At 45.0% G+C, this 23,319-nt stretch overlaps 2 protein-coding genes across 2 annotated transcripts in view; one reads left to right on the forward strand and one right to left on the reverse strand.

The window, feature by feature from the left end:
- LOC308163775 (rho-associated protein kinase 2-like) overlaps nucleotides 1-23,319 on the forward strand; it is a gene marked incomplete at both ends in the record, with an annotated part of 257,445 nt that overhangs the window by 182,735 nt on the left and 51,391 nt on the right. The window lies entirely within an intron of this gene.
- LOC308163456 (rho-associated protein kinase 2-like) overlaps nucleotides 7,631-23,319 on the reverse strand; it is a gene marked incomplete at both ends in the record, with an annotated part of 59,926 nt that continues 44,237 nt past the window's right edge. Inside the window, 4 exons of the mRNA XM_080537643.1 lie at nucleotides 7,631-7,774; nucleotides 8,434-8,597; nucleotides 9,887-9,897; nucleotides 22,901-23,120. Coding sequence (XP_080393769.1) covers nucleotides 7,631-7,774; nucleotides 8,434-8,597; nucleotides 9,887-9,897; nucleotides 22,901-23,120 — 539 coding nt within the window. The remainder of the gene's footprint in view (nucleotides 7,775-8,433; nucleotides 8,598-9,886; nucleotides 9,898-22,900; nucleotides 23,121-23,319) is intronic.

The following is a 23,319-nucleotide window of genomic DNA, read 5'->3' on the forward strand; positions in this document are numbered from 1 at the left end:
ACAGCCACCCCAACCACAGTCTGTTAGACCCCAGCCACCCCAACCACAGTCTGTTAGACCCCAGCCACCCCAACCATAGTCTGTTAGACCCCAGCCCCCCCAACCACAGCCTGTTAGACCCCAGCCTCCCCAACCACAGTCTGTTAGACCCCAGCCCCCCCAACCACAGCCTGTTAGACCCCAGCCCCCCCAACCACAGTCTGTTAGACCCCAGCCACCCCAACCACAGCCTGTTAGACCCCAGCCACCCCTACCACAGTCTGTTAGACCCCAACCACAGTCTGTTAGACCCCAGCCACCCCAACCACAGTCTGTTAGACCCCAACCACAGTCTGTTAGACCCCAGCCACCCCAACCACAGTCTGTTAGACCCCAGCCACCCCAACCACAGTCTGTTAGACCCCAGCCACCCCAACCACAGTCTGTTAGACCCCAGCCACCCCAACCACAGTCTGTTAGACCCCAGCCACCCCAACCACAGTCTGTTAGACCCCAGCCACCCCAACCACAGTCTGTTAGACCCCAGCCACCCCAACCACAGTCTGTTAGACCCCAGCCCCCCCAACCACAGTCTGTTAGACCCCAGCCCCCCCAACCACAGTCTGTTAGACCCCAACCACAGTCTGTTAGAACCCAGCCACCCCAACCACAGTCTGTTAGACCCCAGCCACCCCAACCACAGTCTGTTAGACCCCAGCCACCCCAACCACAGTCTGTTAGACCCCAGCCACCCCAACCACAGTCTGTTAGACCCCAGCCACCCCAACCACAGTCTGTTAGACCCCAGCCACCCCAACCACAGTCTGTTAGATCCCAGCCACCCCAACCACAGTCTGTTAGACCCCAGCCACCCCAACCACAGTCTGTTAGACCCCAGCCACCCCAACCACAGTCTGTTAGACCCCAGCCCCCCCAACCACAGCTTGTTAGACCCCAGCCCCCCCAGCCACAGTCTGTTAGACCCCAGCCACCCCAACCACAGTCTGTTAGACCCCAGCCACCCCAACCACAGTCTGTTAGACTCCAGCCACCCCAACCACAGCCTGTTAGACCCCAGCCACCCCAACCACAGTCTGTTAGACCCCAGCCACCCCAACCACAGCCTGTTAGACCCCAGCCCCCCCAACCACAGTCTGTTAGACCACAGCCACCCCAACCACAGTCTGTTAGACCCCAGCCACCCCAACCACAGTCTGTTAGACCCCAGCCACCCCAACCATAGTCTGTTAGACCCCAGCCCCCCCAACCACAGCCTGTTAGACCCCAGCCTCCCCAACCACAGTCTGTTAGACCCCAGCCCCCCCAACCACAGCCTGTTAGACCCCAGCCCCCCCAACCACAGTCTGTTAGACCCCAGCCACCCCAACCACAGCCTGTTAGACCCCAGCCACCCCTACCACAGTCTGTTAGACCCCAACCACAGTCTGTTAGACCCCAGCCACCCCAACCACAGTCTGTTAGACCCCAACCACAGTCTGTTAGACCCCAGCCACCCCAACCACAGTCTGTTAGACCCCAGCCACCCCAACCACAGTCTGTTAGACCCCAGCCACCCCAACCACAGTCTGTTAGACCCCAGCCACCCCAACCACAGTCTGTTAGACCCCAGCCACCCCAACCACAGTCTGTTAGACCCCAGCCACCCCAACCACAGTCTGTTAGACCCCAGCCACCCCAACCACAGTCTGTTAGACCCCAGCCCCCCCAACCACAGTCTGTTAGACCCCAGCCCCCCCAACCACAGTCTGTTAGACCCCAACCACAGTCTGTTAGAACCCAGCCACCCCAACCACAGTCTGTTAGACCCCAGCCACCCCAACCACAGTCTGTTAGACCCCAGCCACCCCAACCACAGTCTGTTAGACCCCAGCCACCCCAACCACAGTCTGTTAGACCCCAGCCACCCCAACCACAGTCTGTTAGACCCCAGCCCCCCCCAACCACAGTCTGTTAGACCCCAGCCACCCCAACCACAGCCTGTTAGACCCCAGCCACCCCAACCACAGTCTGTTAGACCCCAACCACAGTCTGTTAGACCCCAGCCACCCCAACCACAGTCTGTTAGACCCCAACCACAGTCTGTTAGACCCCAGCCACCCCAACCACAGTCTGTTAGACCCCAACCACAGTCTGTTAGACCCCAGCCACCCCAACCACAGTCTGTTAGACCCCAGCCACCCCAACCACAGTCTGTTAGACCCCAGCCACCCCAACCACAGTCTGTTAGACCCCAGCCACCCCAACCACAGTCTGTTAGACCCCAGCCACCCCAACCACAGTCTGTTAGACCCCAGCCCCCCCCAACCACAGTCTGTTAGACCCCAGCCACCCCAACCACAGCCTGTTAGACCCCAGCCACCCCAACCACAGTCTGTTAGACCCCAGCCCCCCCAACCACAGTCTGTTTGAACCAATGCCGTCCAAAAGACGAAGCCTCTTCCGGAGCCTCAGGGCCAAAACTCAGAGGCTAACAAACAGCTTCTTCCCCCAGGTGATCAGGCTCATTAACAAGCCCACTGTAATCAACTGACTATCTCCCCCTAGCTCACCCCTTGTGCATGGACTACAGCAACCCTAAGCTCAAGCCACCTTACCACTGTGAACTCGATTATCACTAGCGTGATAATACAGCGTAACCTGTTTTGTCTTACTTGCATTAATGCCACCTTATCTTGTACGATGCCTATTATGTTTTGCCTCCTATGGCCTGTACAACCGACACTTTGATCTTGAATTATGCTTGATTATGATTAATAATTAATATAAAAAGTCATATTATTATTAATAACCCAAGGTCACTTTACAAGGGAATGGGACAAACAGAACAGAGCCAGAGAGACAAACACACAAAACAAGAAACAGTGAAACAGCGACTACAGGTTGAATGCAATGGTGAACAGGTGGGTTTTAAGGCAACCTGGTCTCACACGGCAGACTCCAAACGTCGAATTCCGACGTGTAGCTCGCAGGGGTGCGCCTGCTATGTGCGCCTGTCGGGGCTTCTCTCGGGATTATTCCATTTTGAATTGCACTTGCATTAATTAGTTAGGCCACATTTAGGGTTAGGGTTAAGGTTAGGGTTAGGGTTAGGGTTAGGGTTAGGGTTAGGGTTAGGGTTAAGGTTAGGGTTAAGGTTAGGGTTAGGGTTAGGGTTAGGGTTAAGGTTAGGGTTAAGGTTAGGGTTAGGGTTAGGGTAACCCTAACCCTCTCCGTTGGTTGTATCTCAAAATGTGGCCTAACTAATTAATGCAAATGCAATTCAAAATGGAATAATCCCGAGAGAAGCCCCGACAGGCGCACATAACAGGCGCACCCCTGCGCTTTCAAACGATCTCACGTCGGAATTCGACGTTTGGATGCGATGGAAAACGTCGAATTCTGCCGTCTGCCGTGTGAGACCAGGCTGTTTAAGGGCAGTTTGGAATATGTCCAGGGTTGGAGAGTCACGGATAGCCTCGGGTAGAGAGTTCCAGAGGTTCGGGGACATATCGCCTTATGTCTTGTGCTGCAATGCAATGTCAGGATCCGAAGCCTAATAATTTCACTCTGTTACACTTGTGTAATGTGATGTAATAAATACACTTGAAACTTGTTCCTAATAAAGTGTCTGGTGAGTGTATATAGTGAGTGTAATATATATATATATATATATATCAGGGTTTCCGTTAGAAAAAATTGCCGCCGGACATCGTGTCCGGGAAGATTTCGATTTACCGGACAAACGTGATATATTCCGGTCATCATATTAAAATATAATAATAAAAAAAAAAAAAATCTAAATCATAATTTTTCCCCCCAAATCTAATATAGCTGTTTGTCGCGGTGATTACTGTTGTGTAGCGGCCTATATATGCCATTTAATGTCTATTTCTCATCCGATACGATTAGATGCGAGCTATATAATATATAATAATATAACATGATTCGCATGCGCGCTATGCCATTATGTCCAGCGCTGAACGGGCGCCTCACTGGGAACTGAACAGACAGCATCGATCAATGAACGGACTCCACATTACGTTAACTGAAGTTTGTTAAATTGTTTGGGATTAATGTGAGTTTTCTATTTTCTCTTTCCAGTTTTACCCTTTTTTTATCAATAAAACAACGTCATTTCTATAACCAGGTCTCGCTGGTTGGGAAGGCATTTCGTTTAGCTGCCTGTCAAATCATACTTAATCGGACTCGGGAGTATGACAATGAGGAGAACATAACTGTTTATTGAGAAACAATAGGCAGGCTGGGATACGTATATAAAGAAATACCACAATGTCTAGATGTATAACATTTTATTGAACAGTGCAAGCATGTAGGCTTCTGGCGTGACATCGTACCCCTAACGTTCTTAGGGCTTGTTTGAAAAGCTTGTTAAAGCTTTCACCACTGAGCTGGCTGATATGTTACGCAACGGAACAGCTTCGGGAAAACGAGTAGCAGCGCACATAATAGTGAGCAAATACTGACTTCCACTTTTAGTCCTAGGCAAAGGTCCAACACAATCAATTATTACACGTTCAAATGGCTCCCCTATAGCAGGAATGGGATGCAATGGTGCGGGTGGAATGGATTGATTAGGCTTACCCGCCATCTGACAAGTATGGCAACAGCGGCAGTGCTTGGCAACATCCGCCTTCAGTCCGGGCCAAAAGAAATGTTTCAATATCAGCTGATAAGTTTGAGTTATACCTAAATGTCCTGACCACTGGCTCTCATGTGCTATAGATAACACCTGTTGTCTATAACCCACAGGCACAACCACTTGTTTTACAGTATTCCACTCACAACCATTTGCATTAGGAGGAGACCATTTACGCATTAATATCCCATCGTTAAGGAAATAAACTACGTTGCCCCCTATTTCAGATTCCTCACTAGCTGCATGTAAAAAACATTTGTTTAATGACTGATCAGCTACTTGAGCGACACGCAATCGCTCGCCGGTTACAGGCAGAGATAGGCTGTCAGCGGATGGTATGGTAGGACTCGGGGAGGATGGTAACTCTACCACTTTCTCCCTGGGAGAAGCTGAAACAATCGGGTTCTCATCCCTTTCAGAAAAGGCTTGCATAATCACACTATCACAGAGAGAAACATCGCTATCCTCCTCTCTCCTCTCTCGATTGTGCACGAGTTATAGCGCACACCGGAAACAACCGCTGTTTCGCATAGGCAGCCTACACATTAGGAGTCATCATCATGCCGGTGTCAAATCATATCATAATAAAATAAATACATAGCCTATATATTCGTCTTTTTTAAAATAGAAGGAATCAGAATGTGAACTTTAGCGAATTGTATTCAAATTGTGCTTAGAGGGAATTATTTTCACCGGACATTTATGTCCGACGAGTTTTCAATTTGTCGGACTTCAACAAATTTTACCGGACAAAGACCGGTAATTACCGGTTAACGGAAACCCTGATATATATATATATATATATATATATATATAATGAGTGTAATACTGTACCTACACAATGCAGATCAGCGGTATGGAAGCCAAGACCCTAGAGGGCACTTCTTTTTTTAACCTACACAGAAAAACTGCAAAACAGCTTTATACTATCTTATCCTGAAGTGATTTTGAAAATGTAAGGATACTGGGTGGTAGAACGCACATATCTTGGAAAGTCATGAAAGGAGGGTCTTGAAATTTGATCAAGTGGAAAGATAGAACATTTTTTAACTCACAGGGGTCACCGTTCTCTTCTCGTGTTAATCAGAAGAGTAGCCCAAGAGCCAAGGACCACTCCAGCAGAGCTCCAGAAAGACCTGGAAGCAGCGGGTACAGTTGTCACAAAGAAAACAATAGGCGGGGACAGAGCCTTCAGTGTGGCAGCTCCCACCCTCTGGAACTCTCTGCCCACAGTGATCCGCAACGCCCCCTACCCTGGACACCTTCAAGTCAGCCCTCAAAACCCACCTGTTCACCAAGGCCTTACGCCCCTAGTTTAGTTTTTTCGCTCTCGCTGTCTCTGTGTTTTCCGTTTTGTCTGTCTTTGTCTAGACTTTCTTTCTGTAAAGTCTGCGACGCGTCCTTGGGTTTGTGAAAGGCTAGATATAATAAGATATTATTATTATTATTATTATTAATAATAATAATTCATTACTGAAGAAAAAGGAAAGTTGAAGGTTGTTTTCTTTGTTTTCTATAGAACAATTGGAAAAGCCTGTAGATTACTGGGAGAATGTAGTCTGGTCAAACGAGACAGACATTGACCTTCTCTGCAACAATACAATGCGCCATGTTTGGAGGAGAATGGATCTGCATATGATCCTATAACTACCATGCCTACAGTGAAGGTCGGAGGTGGAAACATCATGGTATGGGGCTGTTTCCTTCACATGGTACTGGTGGAATCCAAATGATCAAAGAGAAGATGAATGGAGCCATGTACCAGGAAATTCTTGGGAAGAATCTGTTGCCATCCTTCAGGATGATGAAGATGACAACGATCCAAAACATACTGCAGAGGACTCTCAAATGGTTCCACAGGAAGAAAATAGAGGTGTTGGAGTTAAATCCAATAGAACATTTGTGGAAGGAACCGAAGATCAAGATTCACCAGCGGTCCCCACAAAATCTTCCGGATTTAAAGACTGTCTGTGTTAAAGAATGAGCCAAAATCCCATCTGATCACTGTGAGAGATGTGGTTTTCCATACAGGAATCGTCTTGAAGCTGTCATTGGAAACAAAGGCTTCTCCTCCGAGTATTAAATACATTTCAGTTACTGCGTTCAATACTTTGTTCCTGTGCCATACCACTTTATTGCACATAACGTTTTTCTATGGATTGGAGTTTTCCAATTTGGTTAGCTGTGGAGTTTTATTGAGTTAATACCAATGTCTGGCCTAAATTGCATGTGAATAGCTGCAATGAAGATATTATTGATTTCAAACGTTGAATACTTTCCCCCAATGTATATTCTGCCTGTATATCCTGTCGTACAATGCAGGTCAGCAAGATCTTCCAACCCCTGGGTCCCCTCCCTCCTCCCTCCTACCTCCCACCCCCCCCCCCCCCTCCCCTCGCCCCATGCCTCCCCCAGGCCCCCACTAGTGGTGTTACAAGCATGGAACTAACAGAGAGAGTAGGAGCGTGTGTGTATGTGTGTGTGTGTGTGTGTGTGAACTTACAGGGAGAGTAGGAACGTGTGTGTGTGTATGTGTGTGTAAGTGTGTATGTGTGTGTAAGTGTGTATGTGTGTGTGTGTATGTGTGTATGTGTGTATGTGTGTGTGTGTGTGTGCATATGTGTGTATGTGTGTGTGTGAGTATGTGTGTATGTGTGTGTGTGTATGTGTGTATGTGTGTGTGTGTGTGTATGTGTGTGTATGTGCGTCTGTCTGTAAACGTTCAACACTACCAACACTCCAGCCCCAAGTTTCTTCCGGAACTTTATTTTTTGTTGTTGTTTTCTACCAGATGAGAACCTCTGACATCCTGTCTGCCGTTGCCTAGCAACCCAGAGCACCAACAGATCACAGCAGAAGACAAGCCCACGAGGTGATGATTATGAGCAAAGAAAACAGTTTTATTTCATATCAACTGCAAGTTTGGTGGTGTTTCAAAAATATACCAGCGTAAACGCACACTACTGTCTGTTGATGATGATGTCACCGGTGATGTCACAGAGACCTGTCAGAGTAGTCATCGGAGAAGTCTCTCTCGTCGTAGCTGTTGTGCATGTTGGAGTAGTCATCGTAGTCATCGGAGAAGTCTCTCTCGTCGTAGCTGCTGTGCATGTCGGAGGGCATGGGGGAGGGGCCAGGCTGGGGGAGGGGGGGTGGGGGGGGTCAGAGGTCAATTGGACGTTCTGAATGTCATCAGTGAATTGTTACTGCTGGGTCTTACCCCTCTCTCTCTCTCTCTCTCTCTCTCTCTCTCTCTCTCTCTCTCTCTCTCTCTCTCTCTCTCTCTCTCTCTCTCTCTCTCTCCTTCCTCTTTCTCGCCCTCCTCTCTCTCCCTATCTATCCCCCTCTCTCTCCCTCCCCTGTCTCTCTATCTCCCTCCTCTCACTTTCTCTCTCCCTCCTCTCTCTCTCTCTCCCCCTCCCTCCTCTCTCTCTCCCTCCTCTCTCTCTATCTCCCTCCTCTCTCTCTCTCTCCCTATCCCTCCTCTCTCTCTATCTCCCTCTCTCTCCCTCCTCTCTCTCTCCCTCCTCTCTCTCTATCTCCCTCCTCTCTCTCTCCCTCCTCTCCCTCCTCTCCCTCCTCTCTCTCTATCTCCCTCCTCTCTCTCTCTCTCCCTATCCCTCCTCTCTCTCTATCTCCCTCCTCTCTCTCTCTCTCCCTATCCCTCCTCTCTCTCTATCTCCCTCCTCTCCCTCCTCTCTCTCTAACTTCCTCCTCTCTCTCCCTCCTCCCCCTCTCTCTCTCTCCCTCCTCTCTCTCCCTCTCTCCCTCCTCCTCTCCTCTCCTCCATCAGTTACCTGGTTGTGTTCATCCCCTCTACGGCTCCTGTTGGTTCTGAAGTGGACCAGGCAGAACGCGACCAGGCAGAACGCGACCAGGACCCAGAGCAGACAGGACCAGTCCTGGACCAGCCAGGAGGTGGCCTCACTCTGGACATCCTGGGCGGGCCGCGAGTTTAGTCCTGGACGAGACAGGAAACAGGTTCAACTCTATATTCAACTGAAATCTATACAGTAGAGGCTCAATTGACATTAAAACAAAAATCTTTTGAATTCACGATTGAAGCATTTAGAACCATATCCCCCATCACCAAAAGACACACCTGTACAGTTTCAACCTGAGGAATAACCATCTGAACCTTTATATACACCTGTACAGTTTCAACCTGAGGAATAACCATCTGAACCTTTATATACACCACAAACAACTGTCTGGTTTTGTAGTTGAGTTTCATAAATACCTGCTGTATCTGAATCAGTCTGGAATTTCAGTTTCAAGAGGTATCTGTCTCCAAGTGGTTGATTTTGCGCCATTGTTTTCTAAAATAACATCCTTGTCGACTTCACCATGCAAAGTAAACATTGGAAATGATTTGGAATGTTCTACTTTTGCCAGTTGCCTTTCAAAAGATGCATTCTGTTGGAAACCATACACATTCTAATGATAGGCCAACATTCTGAATTCTGATACATCTGATACATCTGACATCACATTGTTCACCCTTGATTCCTTGCCACTAGGTGGATGTTTGACACAGATGTTGTGCATTGGCTAAATCAAGTGATGTTGTTTGAACCCTTTACACCACTACATTCACTTGTCTGCTTTATGCCTGAAGAAGGTCAATGACCGAAAGCTCGCAATAAAACAATGTTTTTGCACAGTGTTTGAGTGTGCGGATGCTGTTATTTTATAACACATTGTTTTCTCAAATGCATTCTAACATGTTCACATCTTGTATTAAAAGGCTGATATACTAAATGCTCTGTTGTACAACATGGCACAGCTTCAACAGTCATGTCAATACCTTGTGAATTCAGTACATGGTATTAGGTGTGTTCTTGATTCTGCTCATGATGTAGCAACCAAATGATTGAGTCATCAGTCATGATTGAGAATCTTTGAAAAATCTCCTTTCACCAAATTAAAAAGAGATACCTCAAATAGAGTAGGATTTCTATCTCTCTCTCTCAGTGTGTGCGTGCGTGTGTGTGTGTGTGTGTGTGTGTGTGTGTGTGTGTGTGTGTGTGTGTGTGTAATAAACAGAGATAGGTATATCTGTTGGGTGGTGGGGTGGGGTGGGGCAGGTGAGAGAGGTGTATGCTGGGATGCTGGTAATAAAACAAGGTGAGAAAGGAGAGGGGTGTGTGGAGGAGAGGTATAGTACAGTATGAAGGGGGAGGAAGGAAGGCGTCCATAGGGCTGTGTAATGACACGTTTGGGCCAGAGCTTTAATTCTCTGTGTATTACCCACCAGGTGCCTGATAGGGGTATAAAAACAGGGGAGGGCCCCCGAGCCACACAGCCCTACATCTCCATAGGCCATAATAACACAGTGCACCCATCAAAACAGCAGATAAACGCAGGGTACTTATTAAAGCTGCCAGCAGTGATAAGCCTTAGTGTGGTATGCTCTGCTCTCCCCCCCCTCCTCGAGTATTCTGTGTGAGGTTACTTCCGTCATTCTGGCAAAAAAGACAGCAACAATAGCATTACACGCATCCAGCTGACCCTGAACAGCTGATCTTACCAAGACTTACCAACCAGCCAGAAAACACTGCTCCCTTTCCCCTCTCTTTCCCACAGGTGGAGAGGACAGCTCGATCCTATCAATTGTTCGAAAAGGAGTAGGAAGAAGCCTGTCCTACCCCTGTTTATACTTAACAATTATGCTTTTACATTATATAATCCAATTAATTAATACATATATTTCAGTATCATCCGTTCTAATACTTTTTCATTCTTAATATTGATACAACACAAAATAAATAAATAAACATCATTTTCCATTCTTAATACTGAAACAACACAAAATAAATAAATAAAAACATCAGTATCCACAATGTAATACAGAAGAAAAAGACACAGAAAACCACACCTTAGTTTCCAGAAGATTAACAACCTTCCCTTTCCTAATTTTGGTATTTAACAAAAATCATTTTTCTTTTTTCAAATAGAGCAATATTTCTGCTTTCCTTCATATTTTCCTCTAGCCCATTCCATGGTAACTCCGTAGAATGATATGCACCTGCTCCTGAGATAATAATGTGAGCATAACCCTAAAATTGTGGTTACCTCTCAAATGATATCCCTTATCCCTCTCTATAAATAATGTGTTAATGTTACCTGGGAGTTCTTGAGTCTTTGCTTTATACATTAACTGTGCCAATTTAAATTTGAATAAGTCCATGCGCTTTAAGGCATTTGACATTAGGAACAAGTTATTTGTGTGATCACGATATCCGACCTTATGTGCAATTCTCATAGCTTTTTCTGTAGTGTAATCAATGGGTTTAAAGTGCTTTTAAATGCATTTCCCCATATCTCCACACAGTAACTCAAATAGGGTAAGACAAGACAACAATATAGAGTATACAACATCCTCTGTTCCAGAATATGTTTTGCCCTGCACAATAATGCAATACTCCTTGATACTTTGGATCTAACGTATCTTATATGAGATTTCCTCAGTGCAGACTCTCAGCTTTAGTTTAAGGGTATTCACATCCAAATTGAAGGAAGGGTTTATGAATTATAGCTCTTTTATATATAATAACCAAAAGTAATTGGACAATTGACTCAAAAGCTGTTTCATGGGCCAGTGTGGGCTATTTATTCCTTCATTATTTCTTTATCAATTAAGCAGGTAAAAGGTCTGAGTTGATTCCAAGTGTGGCATTTGCATTTGGAAGCTGTTGCTGTATACGCACAACATGCAGTCAACGGAGCTCTCAATGCAAGTGAAACAGGCCATCCTTAGGCTGTAAAAACAAAAACAAAATCCATCAGAGAGATAGTGGGAACATTAATAGTGGCCAAATTAACTGTTCGGTACATTCTGAGAAAAAAAGAACGCACTGGTGAGCTCGGCACCACAAAAAGGTCTGGACGTCCATGGAAGACAAGAGTGGTAGATGATCACAGGATCCTTTACATGGTAAAGAAAAACCCCATCACAACATCCAGCCAAGTGAAGAACAGTCTCCAGGAGGTAGGCATATCATTATCCATGTGTACCATAAAAGAAAGACTTCACACAAGCAAATACAGAGGGTTCACCACAAGGTGCAAGCCATTCATAAGCCTCAAGAATAGAAAGGCCAGATTAGACTTTGACAAAAAAACATCTAAAAAAGCCAGCCCTGTTCTGGAACAGCATTCTTTGGACCGATGGAACTAAGATCAACCTGTACCAGAATGATGGGAAGAAAAAAGTATGGAGAAGGCTTGGAACGGCTCATGATCCGACGCATACCACATCATCTGTGAAAAAACGTGGAGGCAGTGTGATGACATGGACATGCATGGCTTCCAATGGCACTGGGTCACTAGTGTTTATTGATGATGTGACAGAAGACAGAAGTAGACAAATGAATTCTGAAGTGTTTAGGGATATTCTGTCTGCTCAGATTCAGACAAATTTAGCAAAGTTGATTGGATGGTGCTTCACAATACAGATGGACAATGACCCAAAACATAGTGTGTAAGCAACCCAGGACCTTTTTAAGGCAAAGAAGTGGAATATTGGCCAGAGCAATGGCCAGTCAATCACATGATCTCAACCCAATCAAGCATGCATTTCACTTGCTGAAGACAAAACTAAAGGCAGAAAGACCCACGAACAAACAACAACTGAAGACTGCTGCAGTAAAGGCCTGACAAAGCATCACAAAGGAGGAAACCCAGCATTTGGTGATGTCCATGTGTTCCAGACTTCAGGCAGTCATTGCCTGCAAAGGATTCTCGACAAAGTATTAAAAATGAACATTTTATTTATGGTTATGTTAATTTGTCCAATTACTTTTGAGCTCCTGAAAATAGGGGACTGTGTATAAAAATGGTTGCAATTCCTAAACGTTTCATACAATATGTTTGTTCAACCCCTTGAATTAAAGCTGAAAGTATGCACTTCAATTACATCTTGATTGTTTCATTTCAAATCCTTTGTGGTGGCATACAGAGCCAACATTATGGAAATTGTGTCACTGTCCAAATACTCCCAGACCTAACTGTATATAAATAAATGAATGTCAATGACCCCAGGTGTGGGACTTTATTAGGTCAAACAGGTTTGAGGGGTCAGGCAAAGGACTTGGTGGAGTCAGGCAAGGGTCAGGCGATCATCGTTGTAATCCATGGAGCAGGGCAGGAACCGTGGTGCAAGGTGCTGGGCTGGAGGTGTCCATGGTGCTGAGTGCCCACTGATGAGCTAAATAAAACATTCTATTTCTGATGAGTCAACAGCACTAGGGCTCCTTCACAAAACCCTTACTGGAATCTTCATACACTCTGTGAATTAGTCTTTACTTTCTGATGAGTCAACAGCACTAACCCCATCCAGTGCGACATGTAGATAGCATATATTTAGAATATGTAAAATGCAAACACCAGAAATGCAAGAAAGTTTATGAGGTATACCAAATGGAATTAATAACAAGTGTTACAACCCTTCTGTCTAGAGTAAAATAAGGGCCTAACAGGGTAGAGTGCAGAATGTACAGGTGTGTTGCAACACAAATGCCCAAAAAAGTGTACAAGGGATCAAATCAATTCAAGTTTTATTTGTTTATTTTATTTGTTTGTTTATTTATTCATAATGACAGATGTTCAGTGTCCAGTGTAGTGTAGTGTTCAGTGTTGTGTCCAGTGTCCAGGTTCCAAAAGCTTGGTCAAAAGGACGCAAGGGTTAAAAAACCTGTGCACTGTGCATCCAGGAAAATTCCCCTGCAGCCCTCTAGTCGTAGAGCGACTACTTACCAGTTTGCCCACCAGTGCAAAGCTGCGGCCCCCACAACCCCCCCGAGGGACCCCACACGCCCGACCCGCCCCACCACCGGCACACCCGGCCCAGCCCACCAGGCTCAGACTATCATAGCCCTGCACGAGGCTAGCCGGGTCAGGTGCCCCAGCGGCAGAACAGACCAAGCACGCAGGCCGGCCCAGGGAGCACAGCGCACGGCAGGCAAGCAGGGGCGAAAAACCTGTACACAGCGCCTCCAGGAAAAGTGCCACTAGACCTTAGGGGTCTAGCCGGTGTGTATCTTATGAGTGATAAATCATTGCTGTTTGCACTTTATCGCCAATGCTCTTTTAACATTGTCTCTATGGTCTTTCAGCTTCCTTTTTTCTTCTTAGCTCAAATTTTCGACCATGTAATGGGCAAACAGCTGCTTCTCACTGTTGAGACAAAATGTTATAAAGAAGTGATTAATAAATAATTTAAGAAACTCACATGCATCAGTGGTTGCAAACTGTCATGGAAATTGTATTAGCACTCTCCAGCTTACCTCAAGTCATACTGTGGTCCAAATGTATACATTTCTATGGCTTTCTTATTGGAAACACAGTCCACAGATAATTAAAAAAAACAAGAATTAGACATAAATAGACATAAATAGGGGGGATATAAATAAAAATAGAATAGAAATACATTAACTGTACATAGCTCATAACTGTATATAATTATCTTTGTTTTGTCACTATTTGCACTTCTGGTTATATGCCAAACTGCATTTTGTTGTTGGTACTTGTACTCAGCAATGACAATAAAGTTGAATTATCACCTTCAATAACACATACAACTCCCTCACTGTCAAACACAAAACCAAACTCTCCCGTATAGTCAATCAGGCAAGTAAAATCATCGGCTCACCTCAAACTCCCCTGTCTGAAATCTACAACCGGTCACTAATCAGGAAAGCCACACAAATCACACAGGACCCCTCTCACCCCCTCCACCAATCATTTCAGCCACTTCCATCAGGCCGCCGTTATAGAACTCCACTGGCCCGGAAAAACACAGATAAAAAAATCATTCATTCCCACTGCAACCACCGCCCTGAACATTTTAAAATATAAAGCACACTGTTTTTCTTTTAAACCACAACATTTGAGCATTTTAGCTTTTAAATCATAATACCGTTTTTCTTACTATTATTTTTAAATGACTAGACTTTTTAAATAGGCACTACATTTTATAAACACTGCTATATCTGTCTGTTTTTATTTTATGTATGTGACCTTTGTGTGTTTTTAATGTGGATACCGTATTCATGAACTGCACAAAGCCTGTCAAAGGAGAATTTCTGTCACTCTGTGACAGACAATAAAGCAATCTTGAATCTTGAATCTAATCTCATATCTGATAACGCTAAACCACATAGGATTACCCAGTTAGCCAAGCCTGATTTATGAACAAAACTACGTGCGAAACAGCCAAATGCGTAAAACATCCAACAACCTAAATAATAAATACATATATGAAAACTATAACGTTCATTAATCATATACATATATGTATAACTATATGTTCATTAATCATATTTCGAAATTCTCACCTGAGCTGTATTTGCCATTGTCCTTTAAAATCTCGCGGTCCTCTAAAGTCCTTTAAAATCTCGAGGTTTCTCGCGGTTACTTATGTGATGACCCGCTCGAACCAAATATGGTCTTCATGCGTCCGGGTGTCGACACCCTGCGGATGCAGCTGGACCCTTCTCTCTTAAGGCCCAGACCAAAGTGATTTACTCGTTAGGGCTTCAATGAGTCAGGTGAATATAATTCCAGGGTTGAACTATATATTCTGAAGTAACTCCAAGTCTTCTAAAGTATCCAACAGCGGTGGCTGTTGTGTCTGGTGTTAAAAACCATGGGTTCCTCTAAACAGATGTCCAATGATGTCAGAATCAAGATAGTTCACTTTTAGGTAGGCTTCATAGGTATTGAAAAGGTCTCCCTCCCCTGACGTGGTGGAGGCCTTAACAACCTTCTATCAAGGTGCTATCTATTCAATTCGCCTACCTGACTATATAATGGCTCTCTTGCACTGTTTGTATGTATTTACTACGGCCGAAACCGTTGTCCTATTAAACATTTTCTTTTGCATCTGGAACCTGAGTGTGCGGCTTCTATTTCTTTCAAAAGGCTAATCCTAAAGCCTATAGGCGATCACTTTGCATACTGGTGCACGTTAGCATAGGCTCCTGCTAGATTGTAGTGCAGGTTTGGATGAATTGGGATTGACATACCAACAAATATATGAAACACTCCTGATCAGAGCTGTTTATCGGGTCCGGACAGGTGGATCAGCTGTAGGCCTTGGGTCATTTACAACATTCACAATGGTTTTTTTCCTAGCTCAAAGCTAACTAGATATCAGGCAAAGACAGCAACACACGGTTTAACTAATCACCATGCCTTACTAGCCTAAAGTAGTTACCTTCATTTAGACACTGACATTCTAGTGCCGTTGCAAGTGGCCCCACAAGTTTACAAACTCACTCATGTAAAAAGACACCACACAATGATCCAAACACCTTTTCAATGTTTAATGGGTTATCACTGAGCTCTATTGTAGCAATATCAAACATGCGGTCTGGATGTAAGCGCCTTTAGATACAAAGTGGACAAGGCAGTATAAATAATACAATGTGCACTGTATGTCATCATGGAAAATATATACTGTGTATATTTATTTATATATGTATAAAACGTGCTTTTCAGAAACTTCTTGGATAAAGGAGGGCACTACAAAGCACACCACTACTCTCCACCTGTAACATATGAGCTAGATACACACCACGTGCCCAAGAGGAATTCTTTACAAAAATATCAGAGCATGACATTCAAAAAGCATTACATGTTACCGTTCACTGCTTCAGCTTGTGGGAGATATTTGCAGATTTTTTAAAACGTTCTTTTTAACAAAAACATTTGTAAACTTTACCCTCTTGTTACCAGGAATAATATTTAAAAATACACATTCTTACTACAGGTGGATTTACCAAAGGCATGAAGGCAACAGCACTTACATAGTTACCTTAAAGGGATGGTTCAGCCTATTTTCATGTTTGGGTGAATATCCTCACAGACCAGTAGTGAAATAATCTCTGGTATTGCGTTCTCTGCTGTGCTACTCCCAGCAAAAGCTAATAGTCAACAGCGGTTTCTCAGATAGACAGGATTCCAAGGTACCGAACATTAGCATGGTCTGATTTGAGCCAAAATGCTGTCAGAGAAACTAAACTATGTTTAGTAGCAGGTTATGCTTAAAAATGATTTATTGAAGTAACTATTTTATTGTCAATAGTATGCACAGTCTCTATAATCTATTTGCTGAGAACTGGAACAAATGTCAAAAAGCATGTGCAGGGTTGTCTAGTATATAGTGGCTACTAAACATTGTTTGAATATCACATTTCTGATGAGATTTATAGCAGGTAATTCAGACAAAGCTAAATTCCTTGGAATCCCATCTATTGGAGAGGCCACTGCTTTCCTGTTAGCTTTTGCTGGGGTTAGGGTTAGGCTAGCTACCAACGGAACAGTGGAGAAGACTGGCCTATGAGGATAATTCAGGGTAAGATGATATTTCACCTCTGCATGAAGGCTACGCCATACGTTTAAGGGCAAAACGCATGAAAGGTCCAAATGTACTTCAACATGTTTTAAGTCATTCAATGCTTGTGTTCTATCATTGGTTTGCCCAGACGTAAATTCATACCATAAAGGAGTCAAGCTGTTCTATTGGTTCCCCCTCTTGCATTCAAGCTGGCTGTAGTAAACATACTTCCCTCTAATAACCATCATGCTGTGTGGTAAGTAAATACAAGTCATTGCCAGAGTGAAGAGCTATCAGACCTATATGAGCAACTTCCCCTGGTGACACATACCAGTGTACAGTACTATTCTTCTCTTGTGGGTGTAGTGTCCTGTACTAGATACTTCAGATGCATTGTAATCATTCACTGTATAATACCAAAAATAAAACTATTCACCTTGGCCACAAGCATTCAGGATGGCAGAGGAGCTCAATCCTCTCCACTTTTGCCAGTCCGGTTCTTCTGGTAAGTGTAAAAGGTAAGTGCTTCAGTCCTCCTCGCCCCCCTGCCATTTATGAGAGCTCTGTGTTCTGTGGCGAGGGAACTTCAGGAGCCTCCAGGCCCAATATCAAACCCTAGACACCCTCCTTCACCTTAAGGAGTCTGGGGAGAGGGTGCATCACATAAGCACAGACTACAGGTACATGAGCTAGTTGGCACGTCATCTGTCGATGGACTAGCAGTGTTGAATGACTGGCATAACTCACATTTCGACACAGGACAAAAAGACTACGACTCTAAAAAGGCAGAAGCGGGATAGAGAGAGAAGTCCTCTGGGAGAAGCGTGAAGGAGGATCCTATGTGTGCATTGGTTTTTTGGGATATGCTGAGTGGAACATTGTTTATCATCAGTCCTTTTTGATTGCGTGACAGGAGGAAGCACCCACCACCTTGAAGCTGCACCACACCTCCCCAGTAAGGTTAACTGGAAAAAACAGACAGAGATGAGGGAAGAGTTAGTTTCTCCATAGTGTCAAATAAGTGTCCCAAAGTGCATAACACAGTCCTACATGTCAGAATACCAGTCATAAGGCAGGGCTTGACATTAAGCTTTTTCAGGTACTTGTCCTTCGGACAAGTGAACTTATCTTTTACTTGTCCGAGAGCTCAAGTTACTTGTCCAAATATGACGATGCGCGCGTGTGTGTCTGTCTACTAACACACTACAACCCAGTAATACCTTACATTACAATTCCAACAATTACTGTGGATCTACGTGCACGCCAGAGAACGTGATCCTGCCAGCATTAATGTTTTGATTCAAAGGCATGATGCCAGATTCTCTAGGCATGACAACATGTCCGCACTCCCCTTCTCAGTGGACATAGATTGTTTGACAAGGCAGCTACATTGACAAGGCAGCTACATTGACAAGGCAGCTACATTGACAAGGCAGCATACATTGACAAGGCAGCTACATTGACAAGGCAGCAGACATTGACAAGGCAGCATACATTGACAAGGCAGCAGACATTGACAAGGCAGCAGACATTGACAAGGCAGCCACATTGACAAGGCAGCAGACATTGACAAGGCAGCATACATTGACAAGGCAGCTACATTGACAAGGCAGCTACATTGACAAGGCAGCATACATTGACAAGGCAGCATACATTGACAAGGCAGCTACATTGACAAGGCAGCTGACATTGACATGGCAGCAGACATTGACAAGGCAGCATACATTGACAAGGCAGCATAGATTGACAAGGCAGCTACATTGACAAGGCAGCTACATTGACATGGCAGCATACATTGACAGGGCAGCTACATTGACAAGGCAGCATACATTGACAGGGCAGCTACATTGACAAGGCAGCAGACATTGACAAGGCAGCATTCTCTAGGCATGACAACATGTCCGCACTCCCCTTCTCAGTGGACATAGATTGTTTGACAAGGCAGCTACATTGACAAGGCAGCTACATTGACAAGGCAGCTACATTGACAAGGCAGCATACATTGACAAGGCAGCTACATTGACAAGGCAGCAGACATTGACAAGGCAGCATACATTGACAAGGCAGCAGACATTGACAAGGCAGCAGACATTGACAAGGCAGCCACATTGACAAGGCAGCAGACATTGACAAGGCAGCATACATTGACAAGGCAGCTACATTGACAAGGCAGCTACATTGACAAGGCAGCATACATTGACAAGGCAGCATACATTGACAAGGCAGCTACATTGACAAGGCAGCTGACATTGACATGGCAGCAGACATTGACAAGGCAGAATACATTGACAAGGCAGCATAGATTGACAAGGCAGCTACATTGACAAGGCAGCTACATTGACATGGCAGCATACATTGACAGGGCAGCTACATTGACAAGGCAGCATACATTGACAGGGCAGCTACATTGACAAGGCAGCATACATTGACATGATAGATACATTGACAAGGCAGCACACATTGACAAGGCAGCAGATATTGACAAGGCAGCATACATTGACATGGCAGCTACATTGACAAGGCAGCTACATAGGTCATTAATACATGTATTACTTTTTCGATCAGACATTATTTTTTTGCGGATATTATTAATACATTGATTTATTTATTTTTCTCTTTGTTTTGACTTGTCCGTCGGACAACTGCAGGAGGAAGTCCACTTGTCCGAACATAAAATATACTTGTCCCGGACAAGTGGACAAGTCTTAATGTCAAGCCCTGCATAAGGGTAATAAAAGTGTATGACAACTAAACGCATTACCTCTTAGAGTTACACCAAGACAAGACGGTACATATTTGAAGGCTAATTCAGCATTTAGATGGGGTTCAGAATGAAATGGAGGATTAACAATTCGGTTGTTAAATCTGACGTCAAACGTGACGCTTTGCAATTTCCGGGTCCAAACCAGAAATTCCCTGCACCAGAGTACCAGTGTACTACAGCGGTAGAATGACAGTTCAATCGTTTTTTAGACTGGGATCTATTCATAAAACAAGGGACACAGCAGCACTTTCCAGTTTTTCCCCATATTTGTCAGCGTCTTTGAGCCTCGGAAAAGCGCTATATAAATATAATGAATTATTATTATTACTGGCATTTCGAAGAGAGCGCCTCAGCCAACTTTGGACGTCACGACTTAACCGAATAACACATTTCCTGCATGTTAAGCAGAAGGTTAGCCAGGAGTCATTGGTGGGAGGCACACATCTGACTTGGGAGACGAGTCAGAGAACATGATCACTGAGCTACAAATCACCTTTCATTATCAACAACTAGCCAGTAAGTCATACCGACTGAAGCAGAATAGGCTAGGTGCACGATCTCCACTACTTCCTGAAAGGCACCTTGCATGAACATACCCTTTTTCACTCTATTGGTTTAATTGATTAATCAGCTGTGCACTGTGTGTTCCAACAGTTTACCGCACAGCTGATTAATCAATTAACCCAATAGAGTGAGACAGGATATGTTCATGCAAGGTGCCTTTCAGGAAGTAGTGGAGATCGTGCACCTAGCCTATAGCAGATGTGCTCAGGTCGATCTTCTCGAACACCAAAATTGCCTGTTCCGCCTCATGCGACTGCCTCTCCACAGACAACCAAGAAACAGACTACTTCCACAAATCCGTACAAACACAGGCGCACTCACAGCCATCCAGAACCACGCCTCACAACCAGCCCTGGGTGTTGAATGTTTTATTGCAAAACGTCACAGTAAATACAAACCATATTATGAACATTCTCTTTTACATAAAAAAATGACTAGTCAAAGTGAAACACACGCGCACGTTGCACACACACATACACATGCACAGTAGACACTCACACACGGACAGAATAGGGTCATGAAAGTCGTGATTTGTGTCCACTGTTGGGAGTCCTATGTCATGGTGGGGGGCTGAGGTCAGAGGGACAGAGGTCCCAGGGGGGTCAGGAGGAGGCTGATATGAAAGACGTATAGCATTATTATTATTATTATTATTATTATTATTATTTTCAGTACAGACATTGACCTTGTGATGCACACGCACGTGTGCGCAATTGCTGCGCTACTTCTAACTCGCGCCGTCTTTCACACTTTTTATGTATCTCCAGTGAGGAATGCAGCACACTCTTAAAGGAGAGGTTTCTCAGGGTTGCAAATAGACGGTGAGGGAATGAGAGATCAGCCAGTTAAATCCAAGTTAAATCCAAGTAGACAATCATTTCTCGGGTCCCTAATCATGTGACGCCCGACACGTTCAACATTAACGGGAACAGGACATAGTTTATCTTTAATTAACACATTTGGAATTAAATGTGAAAAAGGAGGAGCATGTGTCATGGAGGAAGTGAGAGTCTCTGATGTTGACCGTAGCATGGAGCAGGTTAGACACATGGAAGAATAGGCTCCATGCTGTCTCTATTATCCGATGTGGGACATACCATTGAGCATGTTCTCCATGCTATGGACAATAACTTGAGAAAAAAAGGAGCTTGTCATGTAGCATGGGGATATTGTTCAAATATCTAATTTGGAATGGAGCGTGGAGGAATAAAGACCATGATATGCTATATCCATCCACAGAATACTGAATAACCAAATACTACATTGAATTTAGATTACACCCTTTTTCACCAAGAGGTCTGACTTTCAGAGTTGAGGTCAATTCAAATTCAATTCATGTGAAGTGAAGCATTTCTCTCTAAATGAATTCAAATGTTAAGTAGATGTGGTTCCAGTCCTACCTTTCCTACAGGAAACAGTTTGTCACCATCAACGGCTCCAGTTCCTCCCCAGCCCCAGTCAACCAAGGCATGCCTCAAGCCTCTGTGCTTGGACCCCTCCTCTTCACTATCTACATGCTTCCCCTCGGCCAGATCATCCGCCACCAGGGCCTAAACTTCCACTGCAATGCCGATGACACGCAAATGTATCTCAGCACAACACCATCCTCTCAGCTCCCCCCTCAATCTTGTCAACTGCCTGCTTGAAATAAAAACATGGATGTCATCTAACCTACTCAAACTCAACAGTAAGAAAACAGAGCTCATGGTTGTGGCACCCAAGGCGCTGCTCCGGAAGGTTGGTGACTTTCTCCTCCAGGTCGACGGCTGCTCCATCTCCCCATCCCCCAAAGTCCGCAACCTAGGTGTCATCCTTGACTGCACCTTCTACTTCCAGTCACACATCAGATCCATCACCAAATCTGCCTTCTTCCACCTCAAAAACATTGCCAGACTCCGACCGTCCAACTCTGTGGCCGAAACCCTCGTCCACGCCTTCGTCACCTCCCGCCTGGACTATTGCAATGGAGTCCTGTTTGGGGTACCCAGCAAAGCCCTGGACAGGCTCCAGTTTGTGCAGAACTCAGCTGCCAGGGTAGAGCAGTACATTACCCCACCCTCATCCACCTCCACTGGTCCCGGTCAAGTCACGCATCCTTTACAAAATCCTCCTCCTCACCTACAAATCCCTCCATGCTCACGCCCCCTAGTATCTGTCTGACCTTCTCCGCCAATATACCCCATCCTGGTACCTGCAGTCCTCAGACATGGGTCTGCTCTCCACCCCCCCGCACCAACCTACGAACCTTTGGGGACAGACCCTTCTGGCAGCACCCACCCTTTGGAACTCTCTCCCCACAGTGATCCGCAACGCCCCCCCCCCCCCCCCACCACCCTGGACACCTTCAAATCTGCCCTCAAAACCCATCTGTTCACCTTTGGCCCCTAGTTTAGTTTTTGGCATTGTGTTCTGTTTTTGACTGTCTTTCTGTAAATTTGTTCCTTGAAAGGTGCTATATAAATCCAAGATATTATTATTATTATTATTATTATTATTATTATTATTATTATTATGATGATGAAATGCATTGTGGGTAAAGTGTTATTTGGACTACCTCAGCCCCGGCCCTTGTCCTCCACGTGTCTCTGTAACTGACCTGGTCTTGTTGGGAGGCAGCAGCTGTCTGCTGGGCCGTCTCTGGGACTGGCTGGGCTGGAGCTTCATGGAGGCACGGGGTGAGGAGCGCTGTGAGAAGTGTTCAGGGGCCGGCGGCTTCTTGGGGATCTTCTTGACCAGCCGGCTGACCCACTTCTGCTGCTCTTCTTGTGTCAGGGCCAGCAGGAGCAGGTTCTTGGCAGTAGACACGTCATAGTTCACTGCAGGGAGAGAGAAGGACCAAAGGGACAATCTGTAAGATTTCAAGTGGTTGGAATGGTGAATTTTAAAGGAATGCGTGTCGTTTTTTGCATGTCGCTGTCCTCTTCGGCCACACTGAAAATGTTAAAATATACATATTCTGCGTTTGCTAATAGCAGCAAACGTGTAGATCTTTCTAAACAAACAAAACGTTAAATG

The sequence above is a fragment of the Nansenia antarctica genome (genome assembly GCF_963989245.1).
Source record: "Nansenia antarctica genome assembly, chromosome: 8".
In the NCBI taxonomy this organism is placed as follows: Eukaryota; Metazoa; Chordata; class Actinopteri; order Argentiniformes; family Microstomatidae; genus Nansenia; species Nansenia antarctica.